This window comes from Aythya marila (genome assembly GCF_965140915.1).
Source record: "Aythya marila genome assembly, chromosome: 3".
Lineage (NCBI taxonomy): Eukaryota > Metazoa > Chordata > Aves > Anseriformes > Anatidae > Aythya > Aythya marila.
Genome location: NC_139044.1, coordinates 77,620,510 through 77,638,774, shown reverse-complemented (window position 1 = coordinate 77,638,774; position 18,265 = coordinate 77,620,510). Strand labels below are relative to the sequence as shown.

The 18,265-nt window shown below is 34.2% G+C and overlaps 1 protein-coding gene across 17 annotated transcripts in view; it reads left to right on the top strand.

Moving 5' to 3' along the window:
• TRDN (triadin) overlaps positions 1-18,265 on the top strand; it is a 246,932-nt gene that overhangs the window by 74,973 nt on the left and 153,694 nt on the right. For all 17 annotated transcript variants that reach the window (XM_082757682.1, XM_082757677.1, XM_082757685.1 and 14 more), the window contains 6 exons: positions 2,939-2,998; positions 5,603-5,662; positions 7,170-7,229; positions 9,876-9,935; positions 11,553-11,747; positions 15,881-15,940. In XM_082757682.1, coding sequence (XP_082613808.1) covers positions 2,939-2,998; positions 5,603-5,662; positions 7,170-7,229; positions 9,876-9,935; positions 11,553-11,747; positions 15,881-15,940 — 495 coding nt within the window. The remainder of the gene's footprint in view (positions 1-2,938; positions 2,999-5,602; positions 5,663-7,169; positions 7,230-9,875; positions 9,936-11,552; positions 11,748-15,880; positions 15,941-18,265) is intronic.

Below are 18,265 nucleotides of genomic sequence, written 5' to 3'. Positions count from 1 at the left end.
AACAGTTCATTCTGAACTTATGCTTTTTATTGGTATTTGCAAGCAAGTCCAAGCAAATTCCTTTAAGCTGTGAGAAAATTTTAACTTAGGCAATTGTTATGAAAGCAAATGCATTGTTATTTTTCTCTGGATGAACCCAATATGCTATTAAAAAAATAAAATAAAAGAGATGATCTTTTAATAACTTAGTATGTCATAAAGCAAATAAAATGGTTGAATTAAAATTAGTTGAGCAGTTTTATCTTCAGCATTTTTCAGTTGAAGAGTGCTTGATTTAGAAAAAGAAATATGTACTTTCTTTTATTTTTTATATATGCAAAAATATTTGCATTAATTCTAGGTTGTTTCCCCAAAACATGGCTATATGGCTAGCCTGCCTTATTTCTAATTCCAACTTAATTCTTTCCTCTAAGCTCTGGGAACTTTAAAAAGTGCATGCATTAAGCCCTTTACAACAGAATAGATATCCAGGTGACTAAATCTGGAAAAGATCTGTAGACGGTGAAGTAATTTACATGAGAGAGTTTTCAGAATGACATATAAAGCTGAACATGAAAGCATTTGAATGGGAGAATACAGAGTTAATGTAGAAAAGAAAAATCATATTAAAGTTTGTCAGATCAAAAGCTTCAATGGACTTTGGCGTCCCTGGGGCACTTTGATTGAAGATGTAAAAATGGCCAGTCATCACAGCTGTGAAACATGAATCCTTTAATTTTTGGCAACACCTGCCCTTTATAGATAAGGTTCTACCCCAAAGCCATAGCTCTTGACAGTATCCATATGAGGTAATGGTAATTTTATATTAAAGTCTGAGATTAGCAAACTCTGAAGCTTTGGTGATATCAACACCCAGAATAGGGCTCTTGGATCCACCTTCAGCCTATCATGGGAAAGAGACAAATAGTTCATGCTTTTGCCAGCCTAGTCTCTGCTTATCCACATTCCAGGCTTCCTGCCCAGATATGTCAAGCTTGTTTTATTTCTCAAGAAGGAGCCAACTGATCTCTTTGTGTTTTTACCTTGGAGTCTGCACAAATATTAATATTTCTTTACATTTGTGTCCTCTGTAAGTTTTTGATGACTTGAAGTAACCTTAAATTGTCCACTTTAATGTCTGCTGAGATTCAGTACATACCCCTCCTCCCCACAACACACACACACATACACACAAAAAACAACAACAACAAAACTTTTAAAGGGTGGTTTGCCTCCCTTACACAAGTTTGATGTTCAATGGCTAAAAGACAGTTTTCTTATTGCCAGTTTATTGTTGCACATTTCAGCTATATTTTTTGACATAGTGACTATAAGGACTGTCCAATGTGTTCATGTTTAACAACCATTAACCATCACAGAACTATTTGCAAAAATCTGCTGCTGTCCCATCCAAAATTGACAATGCAGACTTGAAATATGTTGCACAGTTCTTGCACTTGTTAATACAGATGCAAACAATAAGACCATGTTAAGAGCACGTTACAGTTTCTCATACAATTCACAGTTCAAGTTCTACAGAATATACTGAGAGAGCAGAGTGTTTTTTCTTGGTATGCTACTAGATGTCCTAAAGCAAGTGGTTAACTTAAAGTCTGTCATTCACGCAATAATATTCATTCAATGTTATTGCTTGTGTGTTCTTCACAGCCTCTTTTTTTTTTCTTTTCTTTTTTTTTTTTTAAAAAAAGTGTAAATTAGCTGTCCAGATTCCTTAAAAGCTTTGAAAAATCTCCTTGCAATCTCTTTCTTATGTTCTGCTAATTGTTATCAACAATGATTTGCCTGTTATGATTGGAAATGTATTTGGATAATGCAAACACATTTACCAATGTAATGAAATTATGGAATGTTTATAATGATATTTTCTTAAAGACATAGATCTATTTTTTAATGAAGAAATATTTAGCCAACAAAAAATATGCTTGCACATCTATGAAGTTACATTTGCTGCAAAGCTGATGAAATTAATGTATATAAAAATTTCACTGTATTTGTGTATAAAACTTGCAGTTGTCTTTAATCAGGATTGTGTCTTCTGTGGTTTACTTGTTGACAGAAACTTGAGCATTGCAAAGAAAATATTTTCTCCCTTAAATTAACAAAAAATGCTGGTCTTTTAGAAGTGGAGATTGGCAAGGAAAGTGCCTATCTAAATAACTGGGATATGGAATATAACCATGTCCATAAATATGGTCTAAAAGTTGAGTGGAAAACAGAGTCCACAAGGATTCAAATTTGCCTGCTGCCAGCAGGACATGTAGTTGACTGTCCTTGAAACAGCTGTTCTTTCTTAAGATACACTTTTAATAAAAGAAATGTAGTCCTGTAAATCCATCCTATGGCTGAAGCAACATCTAAAAGAAAAAAAAAAAAAAAACACAGAAAGCAATATGCTAACCATTTATTTATTTTGTTAAGAATAAATCTAAATAAAATAAATAAATAAAATAAAAATATAATAATTATTTCCATATTTATTTATATATTTATAAATATATATAAATATATATATAAATTATATGAATATAAAATATTTATATAATAAATATATAAATATTTATATATAATAAATAAAATAAATAAAATAAATTAAAAGCAATGCTCTCAAGGACTGAAAATAATTTAATCCATCAGAAGTCTTAGGGTCAGGGTGCCTGTGTAATGGGACCAAACCAGATTGCACAGATTAAGGTTGCTGAATAATCTTTTATGTTGCCAAAATATTGTCCAACATTTTAAGACTGTTTAGAGTAAATAATATTTCTCCTGGACCCGGAATTAAATATTGACATTGAGAAACTCTATACAAGATCTAGTGTCTGTTACTCAGCCAAAATTTTACAGAATTTTTCTTTAATTATTTTGGTGGAGTAATAAGTGTAATACATAATACCTGGAGATTATGGATTTACTGTTTCTTTTTTTTTTTTTTTCCTAGTAATTCACAGAGACAAACCTGAAAAACAAGAAAAAATTGAAAAGAAGGAACCCATAAAAGGTATGTATTTAGCATTTGATACTTCTGTTTGTTTGTTTTACCAGTGGATTAAAACAGTCTGATCTATTGACTCTCAGACCCATTTGGAAAACCCGGTTATGGATGGAGGAGATTTTATGAAAACTAGCCAGAAGGGGAATGAGGATTTTAAAAGCACTTGAGATCCATCACTCTGCAGAAAGACTAAAGTTATATTCATAAATTAATGAATAAGTTTGTACTTTATTATTAACTTTTAATAAAAGAGATGCCTAGAGCATAAACAGGTGTCTTTTTATTCTTCTTGAATAAATCTAAGAATAATATTAATCTTTGGGCACATTCCAGAACATAATGTAATGACTAAATTATATCATACAGGGCATGGCCACTTGAGGTGTTCCACTTCAGAGACCTGATTTTAAAAAAACATTTATCCGAGACTCAGAGGTGCTGGGGGAGAGTGTTAGAGAGGATTTGATAATTTTCTTTCGGTGTATGCCAACAACAAATTACAGGCTATCTATTGTAGGAGTCAACTTCCTTTCCACCCCCGACTCATGAAAATGTTGCCTAGAGCCACCATTTAGTTTGCTTCTTGTGAGGCATTTTTGGCAAAAATGGTATTTTGTTGAAACATACCTACTTGTCAAAACACTTCAAGATTTCTACGAACATTTCCTTTACATAAAAGTTTGATTAATGAAGTCTCAGACTGGAGGAAGAAACCAATTCAGGAAGAACAAATCAACCAAAAGAAGGAAAGATTCAATATTCAACCACAGTTGATTTATTTCAGACCGTCTTGTAACTGCAGTGAACGTACACCTTCTTAAATCTGTGATTGACTAGGCCTTTTTAGTTGTCTCTGGTTGGACCTTTTGCATTTTATATCAATAATTTAAAATAACAAGACTGACTCTAGAGGTTAATGAGAGGCACGTAAGTTCAGGTTTCTATGAGACTGAAAATTTATTACTAGAAAATGGAGTGGTTTTAACAAGGGACTATTATTCTGAGATTTGCCAAAATGATAGAGTAGAGATTATAATGTCCCATATTGTAACATGAGTGTGTCATTAAGACTTGCGTTCTTTAGTAGAAAACTTGGGAGAATCTTTGATTTGCTTTGACATGAGAAGAAATTTTAATGTTTTGGAATGTTTCAAAGAACAAGAAAAAACATATCCCAAGCAAATGAAGAATAATAATTATAACTCTTAATAACGCCAGCTGTCTACCCGACATTACTTGTGTCTAGATGTTATCTCAAGATGAATGTATTAGTTTTTTTTAGTGAACTGTTGCTACAATTACTGCTAAAATGCTACTGCAGGTAGAGTTTCCCTGTAATCACTGTAGTAAGATTACTTTCAGACTATATAATATATTTTAAAATTTTGGTTGTGGATGTGTCTTTCTAAGGCCAATTTCATTGTGGTGTGCCTGAGAAACCCAAAATTTTTACTGAGTCCCTGTATTTCAAATGTTTATTTTCTACTTTTGAAACGTTCATTTTTCAGGTTTGGCATATAGAGTAAGTAACCCTTATTCTAACTTCTAATCAACTTATGTGATGAAGTTTAGGAAAGTTATCTAATGACATAGAGAAAGTACCCTTAGAAATGACTCAGTCAGATATGTCAGGATCTCACTTTGAGGTGTTTCATTACCGTATTGGTAAAATTAATAATAATAATAATAATAGTGAGAGCTTGAATGCTTTTTGCTCTTCTACTTTTGCTTCCAGTCAGACATGGAACTCATGGTACTGTGAAAAATCTTCCTTGTTTTATCCTGTTTGACAAAAGAGTTTTACTAAACTGGAATGAAATCCCCACAGGAGATAGAGTAAAAGCTAGCCTGTAGTTTCATGGGTGATTTTTCTGAAGTGCTGTTAAATCCTCATGCTTGTTTTCCATTATCTTGAAAATTATTGTCTAAAATCCTAAGAAAGGTGAGTGGAAAATATTATATGAATGGACGGATAGCATAATGCAATTTTCATTGTCAAAATGCTAGTTTTTATTTTGAAGCTAATTATGGCTTTGGGATCATCGTTTGCCAGGAACTGATCTCAACCAGTGTCTGTTACTAGCTATCCATATCCGTTACTAGCTATCCATATCCATTGCTAGTTATCCACCTCAAGCCAGCTGGCAAGTGACAGAGACATGTGCATGTGACATTCTTATACTCCAGGACTGACAAGTCCAACTCCAGTTCTAACAAGCCTCTGCCTCATAGAAAATGGGGTGGTCCAGGTGATGTCCTAATTCTAGTATAGGCAGCAGCATTTGCTATGAGCTCTGCCTTTGTCCTTGACAGTTTTCCGGAAAACTGCCTTCAGGAACAGGCGATTGCAAGCGAGGTTCTTACTGTAGTAAACAGCTGGGGAATGGTACCATGGCTTGAAACATAAGCAGTAACTTGTTAGTCACAGTTGTCTGCTAATAACCATGTATGATGCGTGCAGTATAGAAGTGCATGAGATAGCTCAAGAATAACACAGCTTGTCATTTCATCTCCTATGGTTTAACTTGGTATAATTGTTTCTGATTCTTACGTTTGTTTCACAATGGTGGTGGGATTTTTAGACATATGAATGCATTTCTTCTTTCCTAGTGACACATAAAGACAAAACAGAACGGCAAGAGAAACCTGAAAAAAAGGAGAAGCATACAGGTATAAATTTCATATCAGGATTTATGTTGTATTTTGGGGTACCTCAGGACTAATGTCTTCTTCACTTCCATTTATGTATCTTCTTGACTGGAAAAATGACTGGAACTTTATTAGTAAAAAATGTGATGTAGAGAAAAGGGTTTTAGACATACAGACTGACTAGCATTTTGTAGACCTTCTAGATTTTTTGTTTGTTTGGATTGGTTTGTTGTAGTTGTTGTTGGCTTGTGTTGTTTGTTTTTGTCTTTTGTGTGTGTGTGTGTTTTTGTTTTGTTTTGAGAGGGAGAGATCATAGATAATATATTTTGTACTCTGGATGAGTATAATCTCACAATGATTTCTGAGTATTTCCAACATTCACAACATTCAAATATGATTTCTAAGAAAATACGGTCATCCAGGAAAAACACCTAACATGAAAAGAGAAAATGTAATGAAGCAAGCCATGTTTAAAAAAAAAAAAAGTATATTAATATTAATAATGGTACTGACCAGGGCTGTTTCATAGATATGGAATTCTGAATTATGGAACAAAGGGCAGGACTAATCCTTTAAGTAGTTAAATATTCTCTCAGTAGTTGCAATAAATAGGTATCTAGCACAGCTTTATCTTTAACAATTCTAACTTTCTTTTGAAACATCAGCACAAGCTTGGAGAGTAAGTAGCAATGCTCATGCATACACTTTTGTGTTCTTAGTGTAAACTCATATGGCAGAGTCAAATAGGCAGATGAATGTTTTTACACGCCTGGTACTGGTAGGGTACCTCAATGCATATGAATTTGTATAAATGTCATTTCTTCACACCTGTGGACAGGTTACTGTGTAAACATTAACCAGCAAAAAAATTAGAAGATCAGAGCCCACACTAGAAAATATTTCAGACTACACATCACTCAGTGACTATTGCACAACTCAAGTGTACTCTAAAACCTGAGCCAGAACTCTAGTCACTATAGTGTACTTTATTTCAATTTGTAAAGTAGAAATTAAAAGCAAACAAAAAGCCCCAAAGAGTATTAGTTATAATGCCATTGCAATTACATTTGTAATTAATTATAGTGTTTAATCATTCGTAGCCAGAAAAACTGTTAGTTATTATGTAGAGTTCAGAAAGTCCTTCAGAAATAAACCAAAGTAATAAACAAGAAAACTCAAAAATAATAATGAACAAAAGTGAACCATTAAACAAAAATAGTAAACAACATAAATACTCCTGACTTTTTCTTTCTTGACTACATTCTTTCATGGTATCACAGTATTGTCAGAAAGGCCATTCCTCCCTCAGCTGATGACAGACCTCAGCGATGGCACATGAGCCTTTGAAAGTTCTGGTCATGAGTCTTGACATCAGCATCAGATAGTGGCAGCTGATTCAGTCTTTCTGTTTCTTTCCATGTCTAGTCATGGTGACTAGATTATTCTTATGTTTCTTCTCCTTTTTCTTACACAGCTGCAACATTTCTTATTTTTAATAACCATTAATATTGTTGTTGTTTATTTCTAGCTATTCACAAAGAGAAATCTGAAAAGCCAGAAAAACACGAAAAGAAAGCACCTTCTAAAGGTAATGCTGAGTGTTATTGGATTTTGTACAATTTTAGATTTTTATCACTTATATAGTTTGGAAGATTGTGAGGATGAGAATTTAAAGTTTAAAACTCTTCTAGTCCCCACTATACAGTCATTGAGTGCTCTCACTTTTGCTTGAGCAGTTCTTAATCAGCCTCTGAGTGAAGTCTTGAACAGCTTTTATTACTTTCTCTGTTCTCTTGTTTTGCAGAGTTAATTATAAATCATTCTTGTGCAGCTACAGAAATAAATAAAGGCAAGGGAACGACCCATGACTATTATATTTGCAGTCTTTGATATTTGCTTCCTCCACAATAAGATTCAGTAATTTGCCTACAGAGAAGGCTTTGTCATGTGTAGCAGTGTTCAGTCTAGTTGATGGAGTGCAAGACTGTATATTGTCTCTCAGTCTGTGTCTTCCACCATACCTTCATTCCCCTGCCTTTATTTTTTGTAGTTTTTTCATTTCAGTACATGATTTGTATTATCTTCCACAGCTGAAGTGCCTTTGGTTAAGATTTACATGTCTACTAATTATTACATATATTCTGAAGCATTATCATGTACGAGAGCTCATTCCCAGTGTTCTGACTGATAATTCCATCTTTAGCCATGATTTGGACAGGGAGATTTAAAAATCCATTCATTTCCAATCCATTCACCTGTTGTGTCATTTTTTAAGACTAAAAATTATTATTGAGTGATTTTTTGGTTTTGGTTGGTTGGTTGTTCCCTCTGGAGTTTTCCTTTTTCTCTTTTTTTTTTGTTTGTTTGTTTTGTTTTTGTTTGTTTTTTGTTTTTTTGTTTTGTTTTGTGTTTCTTACATGCATCTCTTTTTGGAAACCAGATATTTCCATAACGAAGTTAGATTCTAGTCTTTGTCTTGTACTTTTACTCAGTTAAATCACGAATAAATACTATGCAGTGTATCTAATATCAGTCTTTTATGGCATTCAAATTGATGATGATGGGGCACATGAATTAATTAGGTTTGATTTGAATCTGTTCAGACAATATAGATTCAAATGTACAAATAAGGCTTTATTGGACTTTATCTTACTCTAAGTAGAAATGTGAAAACAGTAAGCAGGAGAGAAGAAAGAGAGAAAATGGAACAAAGACTAGTCTTAAAGACTTAAAATAACCTGAAGGACAGCCATCATCCAGTTTGTCTTTAAAATTAATATTTGGAAGATTCTTTTACTTTCAGTGTATAACCTGAAAGTGTAGGATTTTTTTTTTTTTTTATACATAAAGTGAAATCACACTGAAATAAGCTTGAGAAAATAAATTCCCACAGTGTCAGAGTAGTTTTGAAAAGCAAATATCTTCTGAGAATCACTGAGATGCTTCTAACAAGCAGCCAGTCTGTTTATCCATTAATCTTCTGCTAGCTAACTAAATAATCGCTAATGGTTTTAATGTATTTAAAGTAGCCATGAATCTGATCACTAGCCCGACATTTTTGTGAAGAATTAGTCTTCTTGCTCCTTTGTCCACTATTACAGCTAGGGAGATTGCTGCTGCAATCTATGATATCTAGGCTTGCTACCCTGTGTTGAGTAGTTCCTAAGCAATATGAATCCCCATGGGTAGACAGTGCTCTACAACAATCACCACCTTTGCTGCTTTTTAAGGCACATTTATGCCCATAATGTGATGATCTATCCATTGCCAGGTTAACCTCCATCTTGTCTGGGTTCTGCCCCAAACTGTATAAGCTACTAGGAGGATAGGGCAGCCATTTCAACCTTTTCAAGTCCCCTAGGAAATGAGGATTCTCTAGTCCAGGCCAATTCGAGTGAACAGACATACCGTCTGCTGCTGTCAGCTACTTCCCTCATAATCAGGAGATTTTTCTTTATGCCCAATAAAAAAAGACTTAGTCCCTGCTAAAGGCTCCAGAAAACTTCAGTGATATGAATGCTGTTTGAAGACACCATCTAAGAAACATCTATCTTATAAAAACAAAAACAAACTTCATTATCAGTCCATATAGGTAGCAATTCAAAGCTGGGATTCAGTTAAAGGGGATGTTGCTTTTATGCAGTTAGCACTTGAAAGAAGTGTAATTAACTGTCAAGGCTGTTTTGCTCCAGCAATATGTCCATACCAACCATGAGAGGAAAACTAGAAGTCACGACATATAGTTTTGGCACCTTTTCTGGGACATAGCAGTGTGTGTTTACACAGTGTATCCTGTGCAGACATGAACTCACTCAGGCTGGACCGTGAAGTGAGCACCAGATTTGTGGCCGTGCTTGTAGTGAGCCCAAGCTAAACCCCTTTTTGTGAGACTAGTATAGTCACTCAGCTTCCTGTTGGCTTGAGCAGAGGAAGAACAAGCCTGTGTCTGCTCAGAGCTTGAGCAGAGCAAGTTTGTATAATTTGGAATATATAGTGTAAACATTCCCTAAATATCCCCAGAACTGTGCAACTGACTTGGTTTATGATTAAGTTATTTTAAACAGATATTTTGAAGCTTTTGACCCTTGTGAATCTGAGAAAAAGAAGACATTTACAGGGAAAAATAATAGTAATAATAATAATGAATTGTATACTTCCACAGAAGTTTTTGTGTTTTAGCAATATTTTCTCATTTGTTTGTTTTTTCCTAATATACAATTGTACTTATTTCTAGTAATTCAAAAAGACAAACCTGAAAGACATGAAAAAGCTGAAAAGAAAACTCCTCCCAAAGGTATTTATTTCTCTTTCCTCCTTCCTTCCTTCCTTCCTTCCTTCCTTCCTTCCTTCCTTCCTTCCTTCCTTCCTTCCTTCCTTCCTTCCTTCCTTCTCTCCTCTCCTTCTTTCTTCCTTTTTTATTTTTTTAAATTAATAAATTTAAATTCATAAATTTTATTTTATCAGAGCAGAGTATGTGTGTGAAATAATGTGTATGAAAAATCTGCTACATGACACTATAATTTGAAATAATCAAAATCTCTTTAGAACATCCAGGGATTAGTTCTATGGATAATCCCTTTTAAACCTGTTGAAATTTCAGATTGGAATTAAAGTAGAGATATGAACTTTCATTACCCTGAAAAAAAAAGTAGATTATGACATACACATTTTTTTCTATAACTAGTTAAGGAACTTCTTTCTTCATTGTCCAACAGTATATTTGGTCATGTCATAGCTTTGTTTGAAAGTAGGAATTATACCTGTCCATTATATCTGTTTTCTGTATGTTTTCTGTTTCAGAATTGGTAGAGCTACTCAGTTTATATGTAGCTAAAATCAGTCTGGTCAGCCTAGTGACTTGATAAAAATACAAGTCCAGAGGCTTATAGAAGATGTGGATTTTGTAGCACTAGAGTTTTCCATCAAGGCTGGAGACATTTAAAGCTATGAAGAAAATATATTTGTGAACACAACACAAATATGTTTTGTTTAAAACATATTGAATTATTTTAATCTACTGTTGGATTTTCCACTAAAGTGAACTGGAAACATAATGCCAGAATCCATGTCTCAGATGAGAAAAAGCAACTGATCTATAAAGGTGGAAGGGAAAGTCTATGTCTCACCAACCTCCGTGTAGTGTCAACCACTGACATTATAGAATTTGATAATTCTGCTTAGAAAATTCGCTCTACTGCAGGGCCATTTAGTGGCAGACTAATCTTTCAAATTGGGGAACTGGTGTGGAGAAAGACTCAAGAACATAAGACTCCTTGGTCAAAGGCCTAGAGTTAATACATAAAAATGACCCTTACAAACAACTGTGCTTTAAATCAACTATACTTACAGCTTACAACAGTTTTGCTCTGAATTTTAAAGTTCTTCATATTTAGTAGTCAGGTTTTAATATGCTTGCTTTATCACCAACATTTGTTCCCCTAGCTTATGCCATAAAAGTTAGCATGTTGTCATTAGATTACTGTTGTTTACTGTAGCCTATTACCTAGTATCAGCCAAAAACTTGGTACAAGACTGAAGACAAAACGTGTGTATCTAACATTATCTAACATATCTAACATATCTGTTTGGCTTGGAGGAATTATAGTTTTCATCAGATCCAAGCAAGTTGTTGATGATGAAAGAATGCTTCTTAGTAATTGCACAATATAAAATAAACAATATTATTAAAATATTATTAATATATTATAATAATATTATATAATATTATTGAAATATTATTAAATTATATATATTAAATATAGTTAATATATAGTTAATATATTTAATATATATTAAATATATTAACTATATATAAAATATATTAAATTATATATTTATAATATTATTAAAATAAAATAATATTATTTTGAGGGAAATGGATGACACAAAGTTTTTTCTTGATTACCTGCAGAGGAGAAGAAAGTAAAGAGCACCAAAGTGGAAACAAAAGTTAAAAAGGAAGTGAAGGATGGAAAAGGAGAAGCAAAGATGCCTGAGAAGGTCAAGCAGACAGAGACTAAAACAACAGAAGTTGGGTTAATAAAGGCCAAACCGAAAGTTAAGGAGGAGAAGGCACTTCAGACTGTAACTAAATCGGAAAAGAAAGGTAAACAAAACCAGGAGGAAGCAGATGAAGATATTAAAAAGGTAGTAGGAAAGAAGGAAAGAGAATGAAGTTAGACCTAACAAGGACCAAAGTCCACCCATGACAAAGAAAAGAGCAGTACAAATAAATTCCAGATGAATCTCAGATTTCTAAATGGAAACTATAAGGAATAAAATAAGTTTAAATAACTGGAATGTTCTAACTGTAATGGCTAAAGATTCATTTTACATTGTTCAGTTTGCATCCTACTTTACCAAGTACCAGTGTCTCTTCAGATAGGCTGGAGTCTTCATGGATTTTCTCAGAAGAATCTTATGCAGTCTATTGCAAGCCAAGTTACTTTGGAAAATGCCTACGGTCCAAAGACCTGTTGGAAATTATGTTTTTTTTTTCTACATCTGAATACGTCCTCATTTACAATAATGAAAATAGATGCAAATGAAAGGGAATTTAATCATTTCTATTACATCAGATCATGTGAGGCATTGTCACGTAGTGTACAACATAATGATATGCCTGACTGATGTAATTTGGTGTGATGAGGTTGAAAAACTAAAAAAAGTTGAAAACCCTAAAAAGCAGAGAAATGCCATTAACCCGGTGAACATGGTGAGAGGAAGAAATTAAGTGATAAAACAAGGAATCAACCTGCATCAACACAAAATGCATGTGTTATCTGTATGCTCCTCTTTGTCAGAGTCAGCCTGGGATCTTCCACTCCCAAATTGCACTGAATGGTCCCTTGGTTTTCCTGTGGCTATTCATTGTTAATTAATAATTAATTGTTAGGTACAATTTTGTATGAATGAAGGCAGCGAGACCTGCCTTTCTGTAAGAACTGTCATACTGAAGATACAGGATTATTCTGACATTAATAGAAAAAGCTCAGCAGATAGGTGTGTGGCACACCTATCTGATACTTTCAACTGATAACCACAGATAATCATTATGCCTGAACGTCAAAGCAGTCATCTCTGCCTGGATATCTGAATCTGCCTGGGCAGATCCTCTCAGAATTTCATAGCCATCTGCTCTGGACCCCTTAGGAGTTGTCTAAATTATACATTTCCAGAAAGCTGAAAAGAGAGTTAGAAATAAGCTCCTTTCTGACATGCAAAGTGTGCTGAGCTAGTATTTTTTAATATTTATTTCTGTTCTAGTTAATTTTGGTTTTCACTTGAAATGCTGGAGCCTTTGAGGCATAAAATTGAAACAGCATCTTTCACGCTAATTGTTCTGACCAAGGGGAAAGTTCCACAAACTGTTGAGTTCTTGTTTTTTGTTTGGTGTGACAGAGTTTCAGTGCACAGTTAGACTCACTCCATACTGCTCAGGTTAAGGTTCTCAAAAAGCAACAATGTGCATATGAGGCACTTTACTCCCCGACAACAAAATGTTTTTTAAATTGGGGTCAAAGATTACAGAGAGCAATAGAGAGAGGGTGTTTTGTTTTGTTTTATTTCATTTTGTTTTTCCTTTAAGTGATAAATATTAGCAAAATGATCCATCAAACATAAATCTGCTTTAGAGTGTGATACCAAGGACTGTACACTGAAATGTAGTAGGTGGAAGAGGGAATGAGCAGCAGCAGTGCAGGAAGGAAAGAGCTTCTTAAACTGTTCTTTATCACCAGAGATAGTGTTACACGTTCAGTTACATTCAGTGAAAGCTGCCTTTTTTGTTTTTGTCCTTCATTTTTCCACCACAAGCTGCTGCTGTCCAACTGGATACTCTCAGAGAATTCAGTTCTGTATTTGAGTTCCCCTGTGACCCGAAGAGACAATATTTTTTAAGTTAATATAGGCTTGCCAAAATTTCCTGAACCTGCAGTCCTTATTTTTCCTTGTTCAAGGGAGTAGTTCTTCCAGCTTCTGCCTTTTTTTTTCAGAGGCTGAGTTTCTAAATAGATATTACAATGAGAAGATTAATATGTAATCTTTCTTCTTAGGTGCAGTCAAGACTGCAGCTTCTTTTTTTAAGTTTATCCAAATTACATTTCCACAGGAGGAAAAAAAAAAAAAAGAAAGTCGTCTATTTTAATCCTTGTTTATATTACTGTGATTAAAAATCAATGAAATGGTGTGAGCTGCTAGTGCCTCAGGCTATGTGTGTATCATAACTTAAATAGATCCAGCACAGGCTTGTGGTCTGTCTTGTGACTGTCCCCATGCAGTTTATGTCCCCAGACAGTTTTGCCCTATTGCCATTTAGCAGTTTCTTATACAATGCCTGGAATAATCCAGAGTTTCTTCCCAATTGGCAGCATGGACAACTCATTTTGGCAAAAGAGGGGCAAGAAAAATTCCAGTTTGTGGGCACGAGCTATGCCTTGTCGTTTGCTCTCTTGGCTAAACAATTTACTTTTGTTCATTTTATTTATTTACACAGACATAACCTGATTATCTGACTTATTGAGGCTCTATTTCCAAGTGTGTTGAAGTCAGTGCAATCACTTTGCTGAATTTAGATGGGCTTACTGAGAATACAGATATACACATACTTGTTTTCTTACATACACTCTTCAACTTTTTTTGTCCCTCTTTCAGAAAGCACATACACTTAGGGCAGATATTGCAGCCAAATTCTTTAGATTCCTTAAGGATGGAATGGTGCCAGACAGAATGATAAATTTGAATTCCTAAATACAAAAGTAGAAACCATTATGAATAGTCATTAAAGGCTTTAAAAACAGTGCTTATAGTCATGGCCCTTTGTATGTTCTGGAAAGTTCACCCGAAGATCTACAATGCTGACTAGAAGTCTTACTCTTGTCACCTTAGTAACAGAAAACAGTTGCATAGGATCCTATGGGCTAGTAGAAAAAAAAAAAAAAATGCATAATATATAAACCCTCCTAATTTCTACAGCTGCACAGGAAATCATACCAGAATAACAATCACATAAATGCTTCAGCATCAACTAATACTGATGCTCTAGTGAACTATGTAAGAAAACAAATAACACAATTGTATATACTTACAAATATAATTTTGTGTTTAAACCAAGTTACTCTTTTTTTTTCTTTTTTTTTTTTTTTTTTAAATTTTAAGTATTTCAAAGTTTGCATAACTTTGTTTTGAAGTTGGCAAATACTTTTTGGTTGGTAAGTGGTTTTACAAAACCACTACTAGGTGACTAGGAAGGAGATGCAACTGGAGATGCAACTTGTGTAACTTAGGAAGTATGGAGCAACAGTCTAGGACATATGGATGAATGTGCTTTATCCAAGGGCTATTGTGAACTAGCATAGCTAACCAGAGCTGGCATTTAGTCACCAATATTAACTTTCAAATATAATGTCCCTTGGAGTTCACTGGGGCAATGTTCTATTTTCTGGCAAATTGAAGAGTACAGCAATAATACTGCAATTCTTTTACACTCAGTTACAAATGGTAATTTTCTTCACCATTCTTAATGTTTGCAATTTTGATCAGGGTCTTCAATTGTGCCTATATAGAGAAGAAATCAACAGACAATCAACATTTCTGAAATCAGAGTTTCATTTAGATACCAAAGTCTAAAGTTCTGAATAGCATAGTTTTAATATTTGGATATCATGTATGCCTTTTATATATATATATATATATATTTGTAAATAATAGTGTTTGGAAAATAATTGTGTGGTGAAATGATAAAATTCTCTGGAAAAATCTCATTGCCACGGAAGTGTAAGTATACCGTTTATACTCTCATTCAATAAATGTATATATTGATTACACAGTTAAAGCAGTATTAACAAAATACTGTGATTAAAACGTTTACTGAATTTTCCTATTGTCTGACTGAAACTACTTAAAATGGATTCTCAAGAATATGAAAAAGTCTTTGGGCCATGCAGCTGTTTGCACAGTGCCTGTGTGGAGAGCAAGGGTGCACATTGCTGACCTGTTCCACACACTGCAGGCCAAGAGTTGGTAACTGGGGCACTAGTAGCTCTGGAGCTGGGAGACTTGAATTAGATGTAGACTAGAAATTGTCTCTTTCTGAGAACATGAGTTACTTCAAGGCCAGGGAGAAAAAAATATCCCCCAAAATGTGTCTTTGCATTGCCAAGCTTTATTTTCACTGTTAAATAGAAACAAAATTTTATATTTGCTTTCTTCATTACCTTTTTTTCCTCTTTGCTCTGTTAGATCAATATGCATTCTGTCGCTATGTGATTGACATGTTTGCGCAAGGGGATTTTTATCCAGGTACTTTCCTACATCATTGAACTCTGTTCTAATATTCTTCTGTTTTCCTGAGAGTTTCTGTTCCTTTATGCATTAAAAGTGTGTTTTGTATTGTTGAAGGTCTCACAAGTGCAACAAAGAGTGTGCAAATAGGCTTAATAAAGCATAAGAGCTAATGGCTGTCTTATTAAAGCTTTTAATTTTGTCTACCATGCATGAATTAAAATTAAGGTTATGTAAAATGTAGAGTCAATTTAAGGCCATATAAATTGCTAAAATATTCCATGCTTTTTTTTTTTTCCTTTTTTTTTCTTTTTTTTTTTTTTTGGCTGTGATGCAAGAGGAAGGAGCTTATCATTAATACTGTATTGTTTTTTTCTTAACAAATAGCAAACATTAACCCCAGAATGCTTCAAGAATAGAAGAGCCATTGTTGTTCTTCATATATAAAATATCTTAGCTGAACCATCACCTTTGTGTTTTATCTTCCCTCTTCCCATATCTCCATGTTCATCTGTTCTAATACAAACAATTCTTAACAAGCAAACAAACAAAAATGAAGCTAGAGCTACAGATAATGATTGAGAATTGTCTCATAACATCACATTAATCCAATTTACCCTGACCTTATTTAATTGTCATTCTTCCTTCTGAAATCATAATGAAATCATCTTCCAGTACAAGAGAACATATGATAGAGAAGACAGAATCCTAGGAATGATAAGTAATGATATATATGAAGAGTCAACGATAGAATATTAAGGCACACCTTTGCAACAAGTTTACAAACTTCAGTCATTATTTGCTCAGGAAGCTCTCCACTGACACTCACCTGAATTGGCTGTGTTTCCTTATCTCTTGTAGTTTGTAGTGTGTAGTTTTGGTCTTCTCTTGGCATGTCTAGGCACAGCCAAAGGATGTAGTTGAGAAGCACAGACTCTCAAAACAGGGAGAGTGAGGACACAGATTTTTATGGAGGGAAAATGAATAACCTTGGGATTTTGCAAGGAGATGGTTTGTTTGGCTTGTTCTCAAAGAATAAAATGGAGAGTGGTGATTGAATTAAAGGAGAGAAAAATATTATATCAGGTTGGTCTTCATCTAGTCTCAGAGTGAGAGAAAAAAAAAAAAAAAAAAAAAAAAACAGAGACCTTCAGTTATGTTTTGATTTAAATATATATATATATATAAAACTCCCTGTAGCAGATGTGATTCACACAGCTGTATCATTAATAAATCACAATGTGAAGAGTTGCATGGAGCTCTTCAAGATCACCCTCAGAGTTTTCCTGACATCTGCAAGAAGCTTTGACACGTGTCAGAACCCTTTCTCCAGACAACTCCCTGGGCTGTTTGGTACTCTCCAAAGGCAGAGCAGACCTGCTGTTGGAAGGGAGTTTTGGAGAAGATGGCTTTTCATTTTTGACCTCTCCAGCCACAAGGAAACTGTGAAGACCATGAAGGGGAGCAGGGACTCTGTAGTGAGTGGAATTTCAGAAGATCAAAGACACAACCATCTGCTCTTGCTTTCCAATGTTTGCCTTGTGTCACTTCACTGTGCTATGATAGAGTTTTTCTGAGAAATCACAGGTTAATATTCAGTGGACATTGAGTGTCAGTGAGCCTTATGGGTAGACAAATTCAAGACCCCAGAAAGTGGAAAAAAGTCATAAAAATGTTTAAATCATGTGATTTATAGGTGAAAAGGAAAAGGGTAGCTCCTTAACTTAGGATCTCCAAAAGTCCAACAGTGTCTATACTTGTAAAACAACTGCTTTTTGACATAAATTGCTTGTCTACATCTGAAGTTAAATGCTGTGAATGTTTTTTTGTGACAGAGCATGATATATATTTGTAAAAGGTAAAATAAAACAAAGCCTTCAAAACAAGCTTTAGTCAATTCACAGTCTGTGAGAAACTATGCTGAAACATCCAGACCATGTCTCTGAGAAGCAAGGTAAAGGCCAGGTATGCCCAGCTTTGTGCTTTTTATAGAAATTGCCGAGGAGCGGCAATTAACACCTCAGTTAGTGTTTGTTACTGTTAGTGTTTGTTGCCTTTCTCAGGCAACGTGCTCATTTCACACTGGCCTTTGTGAAATGAAATATGATAATTCATTTTCTTGAATACATAAATGTGGGGAAAACATCAGAACACCAAGTCCCTTTAATAACCATCATATCCAATTAGCTTTACAATCTGATATATTTTATCCTTTTATCAGTTTATATATTTTATGTTAAACTACATTGTCCAAACAAAGAGGTCTAAGAGAAATTCAGCTAAGGAATTTAATTACAGTCACCCTGACACCACAATACTTTCAAACTAGGAATCATTTATTTC